Source organism: Felis catus, chromosome A3, assembly GCF_018350175.1.
Source record: "Felis catus isolate Fca126 chromosome A3, F.catus_Fca126_mat1.0, whole genome shotgun sequence".
NCBI classification, from domain to species: domain Eukaryota; kingdom Metazoa; phylum Chordata; class Mammalia; order Carnivora; family Felidae; genus Felis; species Felis catus.
This window is the reverse complement of record NC_058370.1, coordinates 113,000,024-113,017,815: the sequence shown is the minus strand read 5'-3', so window position 1 is coordinate 113,017,815 and position 17,792 is coordinate 113,000,024. Positions and strand designations below refer to the sequence as shown.

The window sequence follows — 17,792 nt, the reverse complement described above, 5'->3', positions numbered from 1 at the left end:
TAGCTGTAATGTTCTAGTGAAAGGTAAATTTGGAAATACGTATTTTTCAATTATTTATGGCCTTAGGGTAAGGATTATCTTTCATTACAAATTATGTTTTAAAGAAACACTCAATAATCTTTGGGGAACCAAACTCTTAGCTCTTAAGCTGGAAACAAGTATCCACAATAATTCAGTTTTTAAAAGTAGCTAAAAGAAAACTCAAACCAGAGAGAGAACATACAGATACTTTATTGCTCACCTTTCACACAAAGCACACCTCCAGCCATTTTCTTTCACAGCTTGACAATGTTTACGTTTACAAAAACCCAGCCCGAAGCTTCATGTAGATTTCAGTAAAGGAGAATGTAAAACATCAACTCAGCCAGGCTTTTGTTTTCTGCAGCAATAATAAAGGGCCTCCTGCACTAAGCAAAAATCTGTCCTCTTACTTGGTAGTGCATTTCTTCCATTACAAAAAAAGTATCCTGCCCCAAGCAAACTAATTTTGTATTTGCTGAGCCAGTGGTATTAACTCGTGCATAAAACAAATTTCAGTTTGCTGTTTCTTCTAACAGATTTCAAGTAAAAATAAGGTTTAAGGAGGAACTTGTTTTGAATGGATGCAGGTCAGTTTGAATTGCTATACTATATAAATGCCTACATGTATTATAGGTTCACAACTTAGTTTGCTTTTATAATCTTTACGGATTTTGGCCGTGTTCAAGGTTTTCAGAGTTGAGCATATGGTACAGTATTCCATCAAAAGAATAAGGCTACTGAATGTGCTATCTGCAGAAGAGCTCATTTAATAGGAACAGACCCAAAGTCCTATCATGAAGCAAATGTGGCATAATCTCTCTGAATAAAAAGCCAATCGGGGCAGAACTGTGCTTGGAAAATAGGCATTAGAATACTTCAAGGAAAACACATATAAATGGACTGTTAATATGAGGAAGCCTTCCTAGTTGTAAATCTAAAAAAATCTAGGAGAATCCTCATTTTCAAAACTGCTTTTTGAAAACTACTTATTCAAGTAATTTCTTCCCCAAAAAGTACACATGTTCTGACTGTGGAATTAGTCTACTGGTCAATTAAAGGCAATTTTAATTACCTTTTAAAAAATTCTTCATACAAAGGAGAGAGGTTGTATATGTTTCTCAAACAAACTGCATTATGTAAGTCCTTAAAAAAAAACAAAACAGAATTGAATGAAGACCTACAAATACTTATGCCAAGCAGGAATCTGCCTGCCACCTGTGGTCTCACATTAATTCAAAATTGATGCTGGACTCAGAATTCTGAAACTAAGTTTCTATTACTTGAGCTCTAGCAAAATGTAAGGTTCCGTAGCCTCAACTAGTATAATGTCTTCCCTGTCCAAATCCAGAATGATTATACTGATAACCTCCATGCTGGAAGTGCTGTTCAAACTGTCCCCCTTGGTGATAATTCTGGCTCCCCCTTCCTCCCCAACCTCCTCCCTGGCCTCCACGTCCACCCCGGCCTCCACGACCACCTCTCCCTCCACGACCACTGCCTCGATCACTATGATGCCCACCATCTTGGTATCTATTGTCCTGCTGGTACCCACCACCCTGGTAACCACTTCCTGTATATGTAGATGTTTGGAAGCCACCATAACCACCACCTTGATAACTACCACTGTGGCCACCACCATGATAGCCACCTGGCTGGAAACCTGAATCTCGATAACCACCATCTTGGTAGCCACCTCCTCCTCCTCCACTCCCTCCATCCGTCCAGCCTCCTTGATGCTTATTTCCTCTTCCTCCCCCGCGGCTACCATGGTCATAGCCACCACGTCCACCTCTCCCTCCTCCTTGTTCATGACCTCCTCGTCCTCCATATGAGGAATGTTCATAACCACCTCTCCCTCCTCCTCGGCCTCCTGCTTGCTGCTGGGGGCCATCTTGCCTTTTCTGCCATGGTGGCATCTCTGGAGGTGGAGGTTCAATTTCGTTGGGTCTACCTCCTCTGTCAGGCACCCTGCCCATCAACACCTATGGGGTAAGAAAGAGGTTTTAAACTGCTGTATTTTTATAAATAGAAATAAATGTATGTGAAAGAAAAGTGAAGATACTTTAATCACCTTATTGATGGCACAGGCAGTCTTTTCTCTTATAGAGCCACTGCTTGTCCTTAAAATCTTCGACAAGTCCTGTCTTGCAGCCAGAAGGTGGGCGACAGAAATAGTACTTTTAGGAGATAAGACTGAGCGTTTTGGCTGGTAAACCTTTGCTAATTTTTCTGTCTGACTCTGTTGAAACAAAGTGTTCAAAGACAAAAGTCAATTTTCAAAATGAAAAAGAAACACTGATATTAAATATGTTCAAGACTTCCCAAATGTCTGATAATGTTACTAGGTTTAAGGTTGGAGGAGAAACTTATACTCACCACTGCTCCAACCTAGTCAATAACTATCTGAAGATACAACTGTGAGACCTGCTAATTAGAGCAAAGAATAATGTTGGGAGGTGGCTAGGAGGGAGATACAAAGGGTCAAGGGGCTTCCCTTTAGGATTGTGGGGCCAAAAAGGTAAAAAGGTTCCCCCCTGCCATTGGTCTCAGATCAAATATATTCGTTTTATCTAGGTAGATACAAGGATGTAAACCATTTCAGTAATTTTGCTTTTTAATTTTCCCATCTTTACTTACAATGAGAAAAAATGTTAGCTATGATTAATTTGTACTAATTAACAGGACACATTTCTTCCAAAGTGATCCCCCTGTGTAATACTTTCCTCTATTATAAGTAATAAATAAGGAAAAAAGGTGTACATTAACCATTTAGTAGAAGGATAAGTTAATGACTAGAACTGTCAGCTCCTGAGAGACAAAACACTGGGAAACTGGGACACCGGGGCAGGCCACTTAGATGTGTGTGAAACACAAGACTGCAAAAGATAAATGAGCAAAGAACATAAAGAGAAATCTCACACACAAGAAAGTAAAGTTCAAACAAATATAAGAAATGTTTCCCAGACAAATTAATCTAAATGTCAGAAACAACAATCTCCAATCTACTAAATTTTGGAAGCAACAGTTACAAGTACGATACACAGTAAAATAGCACAAAGACATAATATTTGGTGTCAGTTATACGCAGGTCTTAAAATATGGACGGTGAATGTTTAAATTATGTGCAAAAATAGAATGTAAAAAAGTTTGTTATGATTGTATATATAGACAAAAGAAGGGAGATAATACTAAAAATGAAAACAGCTATTGTGGTTAAAACAATGGGATGATCAGTGACTTTTTATTTGAAAAAGTTTTCTTTAATAATTAAAAGGATAAAGAGATTGTCATTCCATAGTTTGCCTGGAGGAATGTTTCCTGAATGTCTTGTATTTCTTTTTTATAGCCACTTGTACCTACAGTAAGTGCTCGACTCACTGTTTGTTGAATGGAAACAAACACTTTTGAGAAAATAGTTTTATGTTGCAAATAAAACTGATTTAAAATGCAATTTCAAAGTGATACAAGTACATAAATTTCATTATGTGAAACAAGTTCATTTTGTGCATATAAAGTAATTTCTATGAAGTTCTTTAAAACCAAGTTTCAAAATGAGATATCAGTACCTAAATTCCGTTAGAGGAAACAAAAAAAGATTTGTGTAAGTAATCTGTACAATGCTGATCTTCCCCAATACATTTAATATAGTGTGTAAAATCACTGTGTATTATGGTTCAAAAGGATCTTAAATATCACTTAGACTAAACATGATTATCTTAGAGATGTCCAAAATGGGGAGAGAAACAGCAGCTCCAACACACAGGGTCAGGATGCCCTGTGCTGTCATGCCGATGCCAAACTCAGGACCGTGGTTTGTCAGTGCCTCAGTCAGTGCACTGACGTCAGTCAGTAGATGGTTTTCTAGCTATAAGAGGTGCAAGGTTTTTGTTTCAAGTGCATGGACCCCGCTGAGAGTGAAATGATTGTTTCTGGTATTTCCTACAATAGTCACAGGAGAGAACCATTTGCTCCATGTGTTGCTACCAAGTAGCTGTGAGGTCTCAGACAAAGCCTCCATTTTCTTTCAGTTGAAAATGAGGGGAATTAAGACCGATCTCTAAGACCCCTCTCCAACACTGAAGAATTGCAAGTTGATAAATATCTACCCCAACAATGTAGCAGCCAAATAGGGCTTTGCTAAGGTTTAAAGATTCCAGGTGAAAATAACATATTATTAACAAATAACCAGAGAACTAAATCAAAACCATTTCAGAGTCAATTAACTAAAATTCAGAAAAAAAATCTGTTTTCAAACAGGAATAGACTATTAAGGGAATACCTCATACACATTTGGACCAACCTCCCCATAAATTCAAGGATCAGCTCCACTTCAGGGTTCTAAGGAGGTCAAATTAGTCAAGTGTGCCAATTTCTTTCTGCTTACTGATCGTATAGTAGATATTTAATATTTAATAAATATCTGTTGAATGACCAAGATCTTTACCTGGATTATCTCATTTAATCTGAAGTAAAACTGAAGTCTTACCAGATTCTCCAATTCTCTATAAATGCACAGTAATATCTGGTCTTGCTAAATCCAGTATTTCTCACTTTAAGTAACAAATTAAATTGTTAGCTTTAAGTATAGCAAACAAGTGATTTCAAAATTTATTATTTTAGCGATTTTTAAATACTCTATCCATTTCTCTTGCAAATGGGTACTCTTAGTAGGGCCTAAAACATACGGTTTTGCTAAAAAAAAAAAAAAACTGAAAAGCCTGAAAAAAATGTTTTCTTCATTATTGCTGAATAGCTGGAAGAGTTGCTACTCAGCAACTCATTGAAGAAAAATTCCTGTATGTGTCTCCTATGCATTTCTCTTGTAGTCTCCACCATAGCTAACCTGTGCTAGGAATGTTTAAGGATCAGGTCTATAAATACTCTGCTCTTTTAAATTATTTAGTATGTACCTTAGCTCTGTCAGACCAGCCAAAAGACTGGACAGTGACATCCAAACGTTTTATTAGCAGCTTTCTCCGAACTTCATATTCATTGGCTACGGCTTGGTTAATTGCTTCTATCTTTTCCTAAAAACAAAATTTAAAAGACCAGTTAGAATTTAAATCTGCTTGACCCCCTGTTCCAAGAGGGCAGAAACTTGTGTCTGCTTCATTCATAACCAATTAATTCCCCAGCACTTAGCACAAAACAAATTACTTGATATAGTACTAAAAGTTATAGTAAGTTGATGAAAAAATAGGCAAAACAATTGTCTCAAAACATAATAAAGAGTAAGCACAGAATTCTCATTAAGCCTTCCCATATTTCACTGTGTGAAGCTTAGCCCAGTGACATTTTTGGCTTGAAGGCAACCCATTTGGCAATTAGAAACATACTCGACTGCAATTTATTTTTTACTAGCTATGTGAAATATTTACAAATTATGAGGTAAGTGCTTCTAATCATACACAAATCAAATTATTCTGCCTAAATCTTAAGATTCACAAAACTGATTCTGAGAATGTCCAGCTAGGATACTACATATCAGAAAACATAACTTAAACAACACAAACTGTAAGTGTCAACACCATGAGAGAGGTAGATGGTTCTTTACCGAGTTTACTCAAGATGACTGCTACTCACCCAGTGGGCTGGTCCCATTGGCTTCTTCAATAAAGGCTTTCCCACATGGTTAGGTGGAACTTTTGCTAAGGTCTCCTTTAACTGACACAAACACATAAATGAATGAATAAACAAATCTAAAAGTAAAACATATCTTCCTCATCTTCCCATTTCCCATCATATCTTGCCATCAAAAGAAGATTCCTGACAGAGGCAAAGGTGGAGGATGTTTTGAAATGTACAAGACCCACACGATAAAGACACTCACTTGTCCCACTCCTCAAGTGCCTATGGAAGCATGATTCCTTCACTGTACCTAGAACAGTGCCTGACAACAGTAGGCACTCAATGGGTATTTGCTGAATGGATGAATGAACACACAGAAAATATAGACTATGGATACAGTGCTGCTCCCCTGTAGAGTTCAGCCGAATTTGTGCATCATGGTGTCCACTGACCCCACAATGCAAATGTACCAATTCTTAGAGTCCAGCAGATATGCATACAGAGAATAACTCTGCTTTAACAAATACCATTCTCTTATATTTATTAAAATTGCTTATTCCTAGTCAATTATATTTTTAAAACCTCTTAACTGTAGATTACATGTGGCATAAAAATAATTCTGACTTATTTTCACATACTAGGTTGTTAGTAGTGGTCAACAAACCTAGCTTGCCATCTGAAACATGTAAGACTCAAAGTGACTGGATTAAAAAACCAAAAACATTGACATCCTTTTCTGTCCAGTCAATGGAAAGGAAGGTGATAACATTTAATGATAAAGACCTTAAAAATTAATTGCCTCAAAGTTCAGTGATAAAATTTTAAAAAGGACTTAAGTCTTAATTCTTTTTACATTATACCTAGCTTATTTCAGTTTATAAGTCAAAGCGTAAAGCTTCCTTTTTGAAAAAGAAACATGCTCACAAGTTTAAAAAAATAGTAAAACACTAATTTCTCTTTAAGGTATCTAGGATTTAAAACCCAAAACTCATTTAGTAACAATAATATGCACATTAGGTTCCCATTTAGAGAAATTAACTCGCTTCATTTCAAACAAATGTAGGACTATGCCTTTAATACACTACAATCTGGTACTAAAGGTCTTACTTTTTTTTCAATCCCGCTGAAGAATTGGAACATAGTTATATTGGCTGGAGGTTTGGACATTCCTAGAGCAATACATATGCCTTTCAACTCTTGAAAGACCTCACTACCGCCTCCTTCTTGAGCTTTTTTTGGAGGAGTATTCACACAGAGCATTCTGGCAGCTTCTAGTTCTGAGATGAGGTATGCTGAAGTAAACAAAATAAGATTTCAAAATGAGATACAGCTACAGTTAATAGTCATAAGTCTGGAGTCACAACTCTATAGACCTAGTGATACGTAACTTTTAAAGCTGCAAGAATGGATAAAAACAAGAAAAGAAAACCATTTTTACCTGCAAATGACATAACATATAAACTGGTTCTGTAGTTCAGGTATTTAATCAATATATGTTTAAAGGGTGATTTAAAATAAGTGATTCTTCTTTGAAACCAAAGTAACAAGGTAGATCACATCTAAAAATCTGGATCTGTGTTATCCCACTATCCAGAACAGGGGTTGGCATCTGCTAACAAATTTACCAAAGGTGGCAGGTGGCAATCCTCAGCAACAGTTGAAACTGGTTATTTTTTTTTACTTCTCACTACTGACATGCAGCAGTGATGGAACTCTCTTGCTCTCTTACGTTCCAAAACTTAGGTAGTCTGTTCAGAACTGGAACGAAATTCCCCAAAGATCCTTTCTCACGGCCTCCAGTAGCCTAATGCCCCCCTCTCTGGCTGTTTAAAGAAACCCCTCTTCCATCTTTGATCTTCTCCTACCTTCCTCCTTCTCTCCCTACTCCCCCCAACTCCCCTGAAAAACATCAACAGAACTTTCTAAGCTTTCCTTGGCAGAGTCCTTCTGTATCAATATCATCCCCTTATGTGTTGATTTCAGCCAGGTATAATGAGGGCTGCAATCTGCTTCAGGTGACTGAAGGTATAAAATATTCACTCTTATTTCTTTAACCTTCCCAAGGACATTTAAATTTTTATGAAAGATGATTAATAATCATTTGGATCTCAGGATTTCCGGTTATGTGACAAAGTGAGAACCTTCTGACGTTAGAAAGAGAGTTTTGGAAAAAGACATTTTTGGACATTGTGGAAAAAGCCATAGGGCTCTTAAGTCCTATGAGAAATACCAAAGAATGATCAGCTTGGGTATCTCATTTCCTATACCCAAGGTGTTATGCTAGAACAATAAATAACAGCCAAGCTGCTGGAAAGGTCATTCTAACTGGTTTTGATAAAATCTTAATGTGTTCCATACAGCAAACTGTATGAGTTAAAAGATCAAAAAAGTAAAACTCCATGGTCATGAAAATAACCACTGTTTTTCTAAATAAAGTTTTACTGGAACACTACCATGATCATTTCCATAACCTCTCTGGCTGGTATATGCTACAACAGCAGAGTTAAGGAGTTGTGACAAAGACCTTATGGCCTACGAAGCTGAAAATATTCACCGCCTCGTCCTTTTAAAGAAAAAGTTTGCCAACCCTTGTTCTAGAAAATCATATGATTTAATAAACTGGTTCTCCAAATTTGGGACAACATAGCTCAGGCATCCATAAAATTAGTTCACCAATACAATTCCCATCAAAAAAAAAAAAAAACATTAACTGTAACTGAAGTTCAAAGTACTAGGAAGGGTACTGGAAATATAATACAAAACAAAACAGATGATCTCTACTGGCAATCTAGTTAGGAATAAAGAATATATGCATAAAAAGATGAATAATTCTTTATCTATTAAGAACTCCGATATCTGACTTATTTTACCTAAGGGAAATAATTGGACAACCAGACAGGCAATGAACAGCTAAAACTTCTTAACCGGACACAGGAGAGTTTTTTAGCCACTCATTCAAAAGTCTAGTCTACTAACAATTCTAACGAGATTGGTTATATTCCCCTTTGGAACACAATATATTAAAAGCTTCAAATTAAGAAGTTCAAGGGTGCTGGAGAAGTAAAATTATAGCATTAAGATGTGACAACTGATACTTGGAAAGATGAGAAATATTTATACAGAGCGAAAAGAAAATGAGCACATGTACATAAATACTAGCATGACAGGGAATACAAACTGAGGGGAATATTTTAAAGGGGAAACAGCAGAAGCAAAGATAGAGGAGGGAGTAATGTATATGTGCATGAATTCCAAGAGCAGCATAACCTTTAGTTGGTTTAGTCATTTAGTTGAGAAGCAAACAGTTGTATATTACTGAGGAGCTTTTGAGTTGATAGCACATTAAAATAAAGTCTAGGGGCGCCTGGGTGCTCAGTCGGGCTCTGACTTTGGCTCAGGTCATGATCTCACTGTCTGTGAGTTCGAGCCCTGCATTGGGCTCTGTGCTGACAGCTCAGAGACTGGAGCCTGCTTTGCATTCTGTGTCTCTCTCTCTCTGCCCCTCCCCCGTTCATGCTCTGTCTCTGTCTCAAAAATAAACATTAAAAAAAAAATTAAAGTCTATAAATTATGACCCCGAGTCCAAAATAATATTCAGTGCAGTCTGCTTAAGAAACAGGAAAAGAGTCAAAGGCATTTCATAAAGATTTATATTCAAAGTGGTTTTTTTTTTTAATATTTTTTTTTTATTTTTTTTTCAACGTTTATTTATTTTTGGGACAGAGAGAGACAGAGCATGAATGGGGGAGGGGCAGAGAGAGAGGGAGACACAGAATCGGAAACAGGCTCCAGGCTCTGAGCCATCAGCCCAGAGCCTGACGCGGGGCTCGAACTCACGGACCGCGAGATCGTGACCTGGCTGAAGTCGGACGCTTAACCGACTGCGCCACCCAGGCACCCCTCAAAGTGGTTTTTATAAGTATGAACACTAAAAAGGCCCAACTCTTAGCTCTTTGAAAACATTAGTTATTCATGATCATTACTAAGCTTTCCATAAAGTTCTTATCTTCCTATGTAAGATAACATATCCCGAGTGCCAAATACTAGGTTTTGGTAAGCAGTGTTACAAAGGAAGAACGAGTGAGTACACTGTGGCTGAGCCAGTTCTAGAAATTGCACAATTTGAAGGATACTGAATGCACACCTAAGAACTACATGCAGCAGTATTAGTATTTCAAGCAGTATCTAACCTTATGTGTATACCCCCCTCCACCCCCAAAAAATCATTCAACAAAGGGGAAATTATGAAAGTGATTCTGGAATAACTCAGTGTCTGGGTATAATGGCTATGAACACCATTTAAAAAAAACTGAACTTTCAAAATTAGAGCTGTCACATTATTCAGAAACCACAGTTATAAAGACAATATTTTAAAAACCCCGACCTATTTATGTCATAATAAGAACTATAATATTCACTTAACCAAAGCTTAATCTAAATGTGTCTCAGATGCTACAAAACTTGTGAGTTAAGACTACTGGCTGTGTTTACTGCAGGGTTCACTTAAGGCAATAAAATTTGTGAGTCTACTTACTGTTTTTCAGGGTGAAGAAAGAAATCGTAGTTAGTATACAAAAAACATGGAAAGAAAGAAGTTTTTGTAACAATTTATTTCCCAGAATAATCAGTAAGTGCACGAAAAATTCAAATACTATTCCAGAAAATTTTACATTGTAATTTGATAGATTTACAAACAAAACCAAAACCCCCAATTACCCAGCCACAAAGAAATACCCACAATATACAACACTTTAATTTTTTTAAAAAATCTTCATTATTCCCACACTACCTTCCTAGTCTGTTTTAAAATGTGCTTCCAGTCCAGAACGCTAAGGTTTAATGATCACACACTTGAATACTGGGCACTACCTACGGTCACATTAGGTGAAGCATAATACTTCGAGTACCAGGAAAGTTAAATGATAAAAGAGGAGTAATTACAAAACAACGCTGCTACCAGTGCACAGGACCACGATTAGCTTCTAAGTTGAAAATGTAATAGTTTTTTTTAAAAATATGTAGCATTCTGATTTCAATCCGTAATGAAATAGTAAACAGCCAGTTTATTAGTCAAAGAAAACATGAATAAAAAATAACAGCTACATTCTAGTAGCTATGAACTTACTGAGCAAAAGGAGGCAGTTCTTCTGAACGAGAAGGCGCTTGGTCACATCCCCAGATGTCAGTGAAAGATATGGACAGTTCATCTCCCCTAGTAGCCCACTCACCTCAAGCTGGAATTCTTCGGCTTCACTCGGGCCTTTTAAGAATTAAGATAACCTTGTTTAATAAAAATTGTTTTTCTTATTAGCATAAAAGTTATATATGTAAGTTGAAAGTTTTAACAGGATATTCCTAACACAAGTTACTTTGACTTCTAAATCCTTCCTTTCTCACACCACTGCCAACTTCTGTTCTTGAGAAGTTTTCATTAGGTTATTCCCTTATTGGAGAATCTTTAATGGTTTCCTAATTTCTACCTCACCTAATCTAATTGTCTGCCCTTAAAGATTCTTCTTCACGGCTTCTCCACTTTACCTTCCCTGCAAACTGCTATGTAGTAGTACCTATGACATATATATAGTAGTTACCCTCTACCTCCACAAATATTCCATTTGTGCCACGCCAGTCTCCTCACTGTCGAAGGAACAGGCAGACTCATTTCCACGTCTGTGCCTTCACTTAAGTTATTCCCTGCGATTGATATGCCCTCTATGTGCTTCTCCTCTATCAAACCTCACCTGCCCATCAAAGCCCAGTGATCTTGGTCCTTGATAGAACCTTCCCCAAGTGCTGCTGCGCTCACTGATTTCCTCCTGCTGTGAACCATAAAGTGAAGCACTGAATTACTGTACTAACCTCCAGTGGTTCCATTTGTGCCTAACATTCCCAATGAGACTAAATCTGAAGTTAGCAAACATGACTTGTAATTCTGTATTCCCATAACACGTTAAGTACAGAGTTTATCTCGTGAACCAAGGAAAAACAATGCCCCTTCTTCCTTACCATTCTTTCTAATGGCTTTCTATCACACAGGGGCAAAAATCAACAAACTCTGAATCACTTGATCTGAGTTCATTTTCTCATCTGTAAAATGGGAAGGCTCTATTACTGTTTTGCAAAATGTTCTGTAAACTCAAATTCCAAATAACTCCTTTACAAGGAGCCAGGGAGGAGGAGAGACTTGTGTTAAACATACTCCCTCTTAACTTCAACCAAATAGGTACATTTTACCTGTTTTGTATGTTGGCTTCTATGAGATGTTTTCTTTTGAAAGGGGCTCCAGGTTATAGTTATCATCTAGTATACATGTTTTCACAAGTTCCTATAGTCTCTGAAATGTGAGGCCAAGAGGCAGTATTAAGAGTACTGACCCCCAATCTTGACTGCTGGGGTTGAACTCTGGTGATATCATGCACTAGTTGTGTGACCTCAGACAACGCATTTAACCTAGCTGTGCTTTCTTGTTTCATGTATAAAAGAGCAATAAAACCTGCCTCAGGTTTTAAATGAGTTAACACATAGAAAATGCTTAGAACATAATGCTCAATAAACGTAAGCCATGCTATCATTACTGTTACGCTACAGTGTCCTTAATAATTGGAAACGGCTGCAACTAACATGTGCACGTTAAATATACTAAACATGTAAAAACGTGAGCTCTTCAAATGGGATTGTGTCGGGTGTGGGTGGGGAGTATGTGTATAGTTCTCCATGAGCGTAGGTTAACAAGTAGGCATTTATCTTTGTCTCCCATTGTAGGTTTACCTATGGTAGGAGGGAGCCAGATGGTGTAGTGTTAGGTTCCAAGCTTCTGTCTCTTTTGCAGAATAAACAAAGTAGTGCTAATACAATAACAAAATTGGCAAGTATAAAACAGCTCTCAACACCGTAAATCTGATGGTGCTGCATCTGATTGTGGTGGATCTAGTGATACATTTCTGCAATACAGAAAACTTCTGAAGAAAGTGTTCTCTTTCTTCCCATGTATTAAAGAACTGTAATGCATTTACTTTACATGCCACATGTCCTCCTGGAATCTAGTGGTCCTAAGAAAAACATTCCAACTTTGAGTTCTAGCCACCAATTTAAGAGCTCACAAGTCATGTTTTACAAAGAATGGAAAGTTCATATATGCAATACTTGTCTCCCATTTCTGTATCTCAGTAATAAGATCTTTTCAACTTTCACTTAACTTCAACTTTTAATGTTTTTTTTTTCTTTTTACACTTAGAAAAAACTTAAAACTTCAGGTTTAGTACTAATAATGTTCAACTGACAATACCCCAATTTTAATTTTATGTTTTGCACCTAAAACTGAATGTTTACTTACTGTTAGTTGCTTGCACATTTTCCTCTAGTTTACAGAACACTCTTAATTCAGACACCAGCCAAGCACAGAGTTTGGTAAACTCAGGGGAACTGGCTCCAGCACAGACTGCCTGAGACAGAGCGCCATCTTCCAACAATGGACCCTTGTAACTGGTAAGTAAAAAATTATACTTCAGAAGAATATAAAATCACACCTAATATTTTATACAATTTATCTATGTATTATTTGTAGTTAGAGGACGAATTTCTAAACCTGCAAATACAAATAAAATTTACAGAAAATAAAATTTAAGTTTTTAATTTTAATCTAACAAAATCGATTAGAAAAATAAGCTACTTGGTAATTGCATTTCAATTCTTCAAAATACATAGGAGTATTTAATAGAATCATATACACTACTAAATTATGTCAACTTCTATCCATTCACTGAAAGCTCTTATTGTACAAAGATTTTCTTACTTTAACTTAATTGAAATTAAAACATTAAAAAGTGATAGCTCATTATACTATGGTTTACAATTTCAGAAATATAACTTAGGTTATCTTTTCTAGAATTTTTTCCAGAAATGAATTAGATAATTTTTTAATGACTTTCTTTAAAAGCAAAAACTTGTCAGTTAATCAATTATTTGCTTTTTCTATATTTAATGACAGTTAAGACTATTAAGGCATACTAGTACTCAAGAAATGTCTTGATTTATTTAAAACATGAATAACTGCTGGCAAGTTGATGTCTGGGCAAACTGGTGCATCTGAATCCTAACCCTTTTTAAGTGATTCAAGCATAATCTTAAAATATTATTAAATGTTCACATATTCATAAAAGACAACAGTAATAATGAACCCCAGCCTAGAATATAACTAGAACCAAAGATCCTGTCATTCTCAAAGCAATTTTAAAATATATGTTCTTCAGAAGATTATTTTATCTTTTAAGTGAAATACCGATAAAAACACTGTTATTAAAGATGAACATTAAGTATGCTTAAGATAATTTGAAGTTTGGAGGTACAGAGATGTTCGAGAAATGACAATAATTTGGTTCTTTTAAAATGCACTTAAGTGTTTATACACTGAATTGAATGGAAAATAACCTTACACAAAAAGTGAGATTATATAGTCTGGCATCTAGATTCAACCCACAAATTATTAGATACTGCAATATAAAGACTAGGCCTACAAATGTCTCCTTGTGTTACACATTTAGAATTTGTTAGTTTATTCTACAAATAGTTATTGAATTTATACTGTGTGCCAGATTAAAGATAAATGATAGTCATTTAAATTGTAATAATTCTCAGTGAATCCTTTAAACGTACATGTCCATCAATGAGGCCTGAATTTTAATGACTGAATGTCATCAAACTCAGTAGTTTTGCTTAAAATTTATAGCAAAGTTTTCAGAAAATCTGATGGTTCAATCTGATGAGCTGTACATTACAACCCATCTCAAATGTTTATTTGATTACAATGATTACAGTAACAACTACTTTTTTAGTACTCCAGAAAATACAGTGAAAAGGGTACAACAATAATGGGAAGAAACAGCATCCATCACCAATTCTTTAGGCAACATCTACCCAAGCAGAATGACTACATTTAAATAAGGCTCTCTTCCCTCAGTCTACTACTCCTTCAATGCTAACCTTAAGTGTCATTTCTTCTAGGAAGCTTTTGGGACTTTATTTGCTTTCCAAGTGTAAAGAGACCCTCGTCCTCAGTTCTCACAGCATTTTCTCACAGTGTGAATTTTTCTTCTACCTCACTTTGGGCTAGTAAATAATCAGCCCAACACTGCCCCAGAGCACAAGAGCTCCTTAAAAATGTTTACTGAATGAATGGATTCATATGCGAGCAATCAATTTAGTCTGAGATGTCTGCCAAAGAGACCATTTTGCTGAATGTGACTTTTACCTATACTCTAATCAAAGAAATAAGCCCCCTAAAGCCTGGAATATTCTGAAAATTCAGAGCATGCTCCAAAGAGAGAGACAATGATAATTCACTGTAACAAAAAAAGATAAACACTACCAATTCTTTTCCCAAAAATATCTACCAGGACAGCAAGTTACTTAAATGGGCAGACTCTGAGAACCTCATGGTGTCCTTTCCTTTCCTTTTTTTTTTTTTTTTAACTTTTTAAAATATTTATTTTTGAGAGAGAGAGAGAGAGACAGTGCGAGCGAGCGCAAGTGGGGAAAGGGCAGAGAGAGGGAGACAGAATCTGAAGCAGGCTCCAGGCTCTGAGCTGTCAGCACAGAGCCCGATGCGGGGCTTGAACTCACAGACCATGATATCATGACATAAGCCAGAGTCAGAGCTTAACCGACTAAGCCACCCAGAGGCCCCGTCGGTGGACTTTACTAAAGAAAGGTTCCCCCAAAGGTTTCCATGTCATGAACACCCTTGGGGAGAGTTTTGACAAAGGACTTGTTATTTTATAAATACAGCTAGCTAAATCTGTATTTTTTGGACACCATTTACCTGTAGACACATAATGTAATTCCACAGTTTATTTCTGGAACCACCCGTAGTCCAAAAGGTTCTAAATTCTCAAGTTTTAATAGAGTACACTGATCTCAGTGACCCAGAGAGATCAGAAGCCCTATTCCCAGCTTCTAGATACTAAATCATGGTTGGGTAACTGTAAGAAGAGACAAAATGCACAACAAACATGCAGGGGATGTGGTGGCTGAAGAGGACTCTAAGAGTAGGGACTAATGGTGGCTTAAAGAAGTAGAGTGTCACTGTCAGGGGAAACAGCAAGTGGTTCCCATGAAGGTGGTGACAGGTTAGGTACATAAGTGAGGTGGCTACCGGAATGGATGCAGGCATGTGGCTTAGGGAAGCCTGAGTGCATGCAGAGATGACTGGGCAAAGGAGATTTTTTTGAGAGAAAATGGGGTGGGGTAGGAGCAGGGGCTCAGGACACGAGCAGAAGTTTGGAGAACGAGTAGGAAAAAAGAGAATCAACTTTGGCAACCTCCAGAGTGAGGGGGTAGGGCAAGACGATGGGGAGCAAGAAGAGAAGCTCGGGGAGGGGGGTGGCGAGAACCCAGAGCCCAGACAATGACACGCATGACTGACAAACGCTGCGGGTAACTCGGCTGCAGGGAGCACAGGGCAGGCCTATGGTCGTCGTGTTAGGAGGGCCCCGACCCGGCAGGGCAGACAGTGGACGTGGCATTGGGGTCCTGGAGCCATATGGAGGCGACAGCCAGGAGCCACCGGGTGCGGCGTGCAAAGGCAGGTGTCCCCGACTGGGGCGGAGGAGGTGTTCCCGGGGGCCGGCAGTGTGAGGTTTAGGAGACCCGTACCCTGGCAGTCTTACCCCAGATCTTCCAACGACTCCAAGATGTCAGTCTCCATGAGGTCACACTCCATGCTACTGTGGTATTCAAATTTCCGAGTCGTCAGGCTCCCCTCTTCGCCGGCAACGCGTACACTCGCGCATGCGCTGCCTCCCCGGAACTTCCAAGTCAACAGCTGGCGCCTCAACCGCTGCACTGCGCATGCCCGGAGCGTGCGCAAGAAACTCGGTCCCGCCCTCCGCCCCACCCCTGCCGGCTAAAGGGGTGCTGGGCGGCACCGTGTTACACATGCGTATTAGTGAATAGCGAAGCCGGTGGCCCGAAGAAGGGCAGGAGGACTGGCTGCGTGGCAGCTGGGCGTGGGGACCTACCTCGAGGGGGAGCGCTTTAACTTCTCTTTATTGAGTGTACGCATGTGCGAATATTGGAGCGAGATGGGCGCAGGAGGAGCTTGGGGGGGTGGCGTCTCAGGACTTAGTGGGTGTTGTCTTTGAAGGGGAGTCTTGGGAGCCCAGGGAGTCACCCGGGTGGATGCCCGCAGCGTGCTGGCGTGTTCTCGCCTAAGCTGTGGGGCGTGGGGAAAGGGAAAACTCTAATTCCTTAGGACAGGCGTAGACGGGCCAGTGCCGAGAACGCCAGATAGCGTGCCATTTGATTTCGCTGTGGCGGCGGTAGCTTTATTCCAGGCTTAGAGAGGCGTCAACTTTCCCTTGACAGGGAGGAATTCACAAAGTTGTTTCATTCCCCCTGTTGCGTTCTCTACCTGATTTCTTAAGCCCTTTCCAGAGTTTTTATTCCCAGGCGCCTTATTTTAAGGAGGCGGTGGGGGTGCGGTGAAAGGGCTTCACTCCGTATCAAATAGAATAGTATATATTTAAATCCACGCAATTTAAACAGCGAATAAACTTTTTTGTTGTAATATCATTGTTTTTGACATTTGGCTCCGTGTGACATTCAGTTCACTATGGGTTATGATTCTTCGGCAGTTATTGATTGGGCATGTACGTAGAAGTTACTGATAAATGAGAAAATTGTTCTCAAAGTGACGGCATATTTAGAAAATTACACTTAAACATGTATTGGTATAATGTTGAATTGTATAGGTCTTTAAAGAGTTTCCACACTGCCAGCAAATTTTGTTTTGTAGTTCTCAACATTTTTGTGTCTAATGGATACATGCCCCATCTTTACCCAGTTGCCCCTCTTCCCCTTATTTTGCATCATCTGGAGTGGGGGAAGGAATGAACATTTATTATGTGCCTTTGGTATGTTTGACATGGTATTACTCCCTTGATCCATATTATTTTATGCAATCATTATAAGGTTGTGTAAGTATTACACCCGTTTTACCGATGACACTAAGACTCAGTAGCTTAATGATCCTTAAAAATAGTAAGGCCAGTAAGGATTTTGATGCTGAGTCATATCTGAATTCATATTTCTTCTTATTTGACTAAATAAGGACATATATAGGATATGAAAAAATAGGAACATCTAGCTAGTAGAATTTGTTTAAGCATCTATGTGTTGTACATAGTTACCTAATTATAATGAAAATG

General features: G+C 38.2%; 1 protein-coding gene across 1 annotated transcript; it reads right to left on the bottom strand.

The window, feature by feature from the left end:
• Positions 1 to 211: 211 nt before the first annotated feature.
• FAM98A (family with sequence similarity 98 member A) lies at positions 212 to 16,417 on the bottom strand. The gene is made up of 8 exons (XM_003984328.5): positions 16,254 to 16,417; positions 12,923 to 13,071; positions 10,715 to 10,849; positions 6,697 to 6,881; positions 5,605 to 5,685; positions 4,932 to 5,048; positions 2,093 to 2,260; positions 212 to 2,003 (listed from the first exon to the last, which is right to left on the bottom strand). Exons 1-8 carry the CDS (start codon positions 16,304 to 16,306, stop codon positions 1,335 to 1,337), a joined length of 1,557 nt encoding a protein of 518 aa, XP_003984377.1. The 5' UTR covers positions 16,307 to 16,417; the 3' UTR covers positions 212 to 1,334.
• Between the last annotated feature and the right edge of the window lie 1,375 nt (positions 16,418 to 17,792).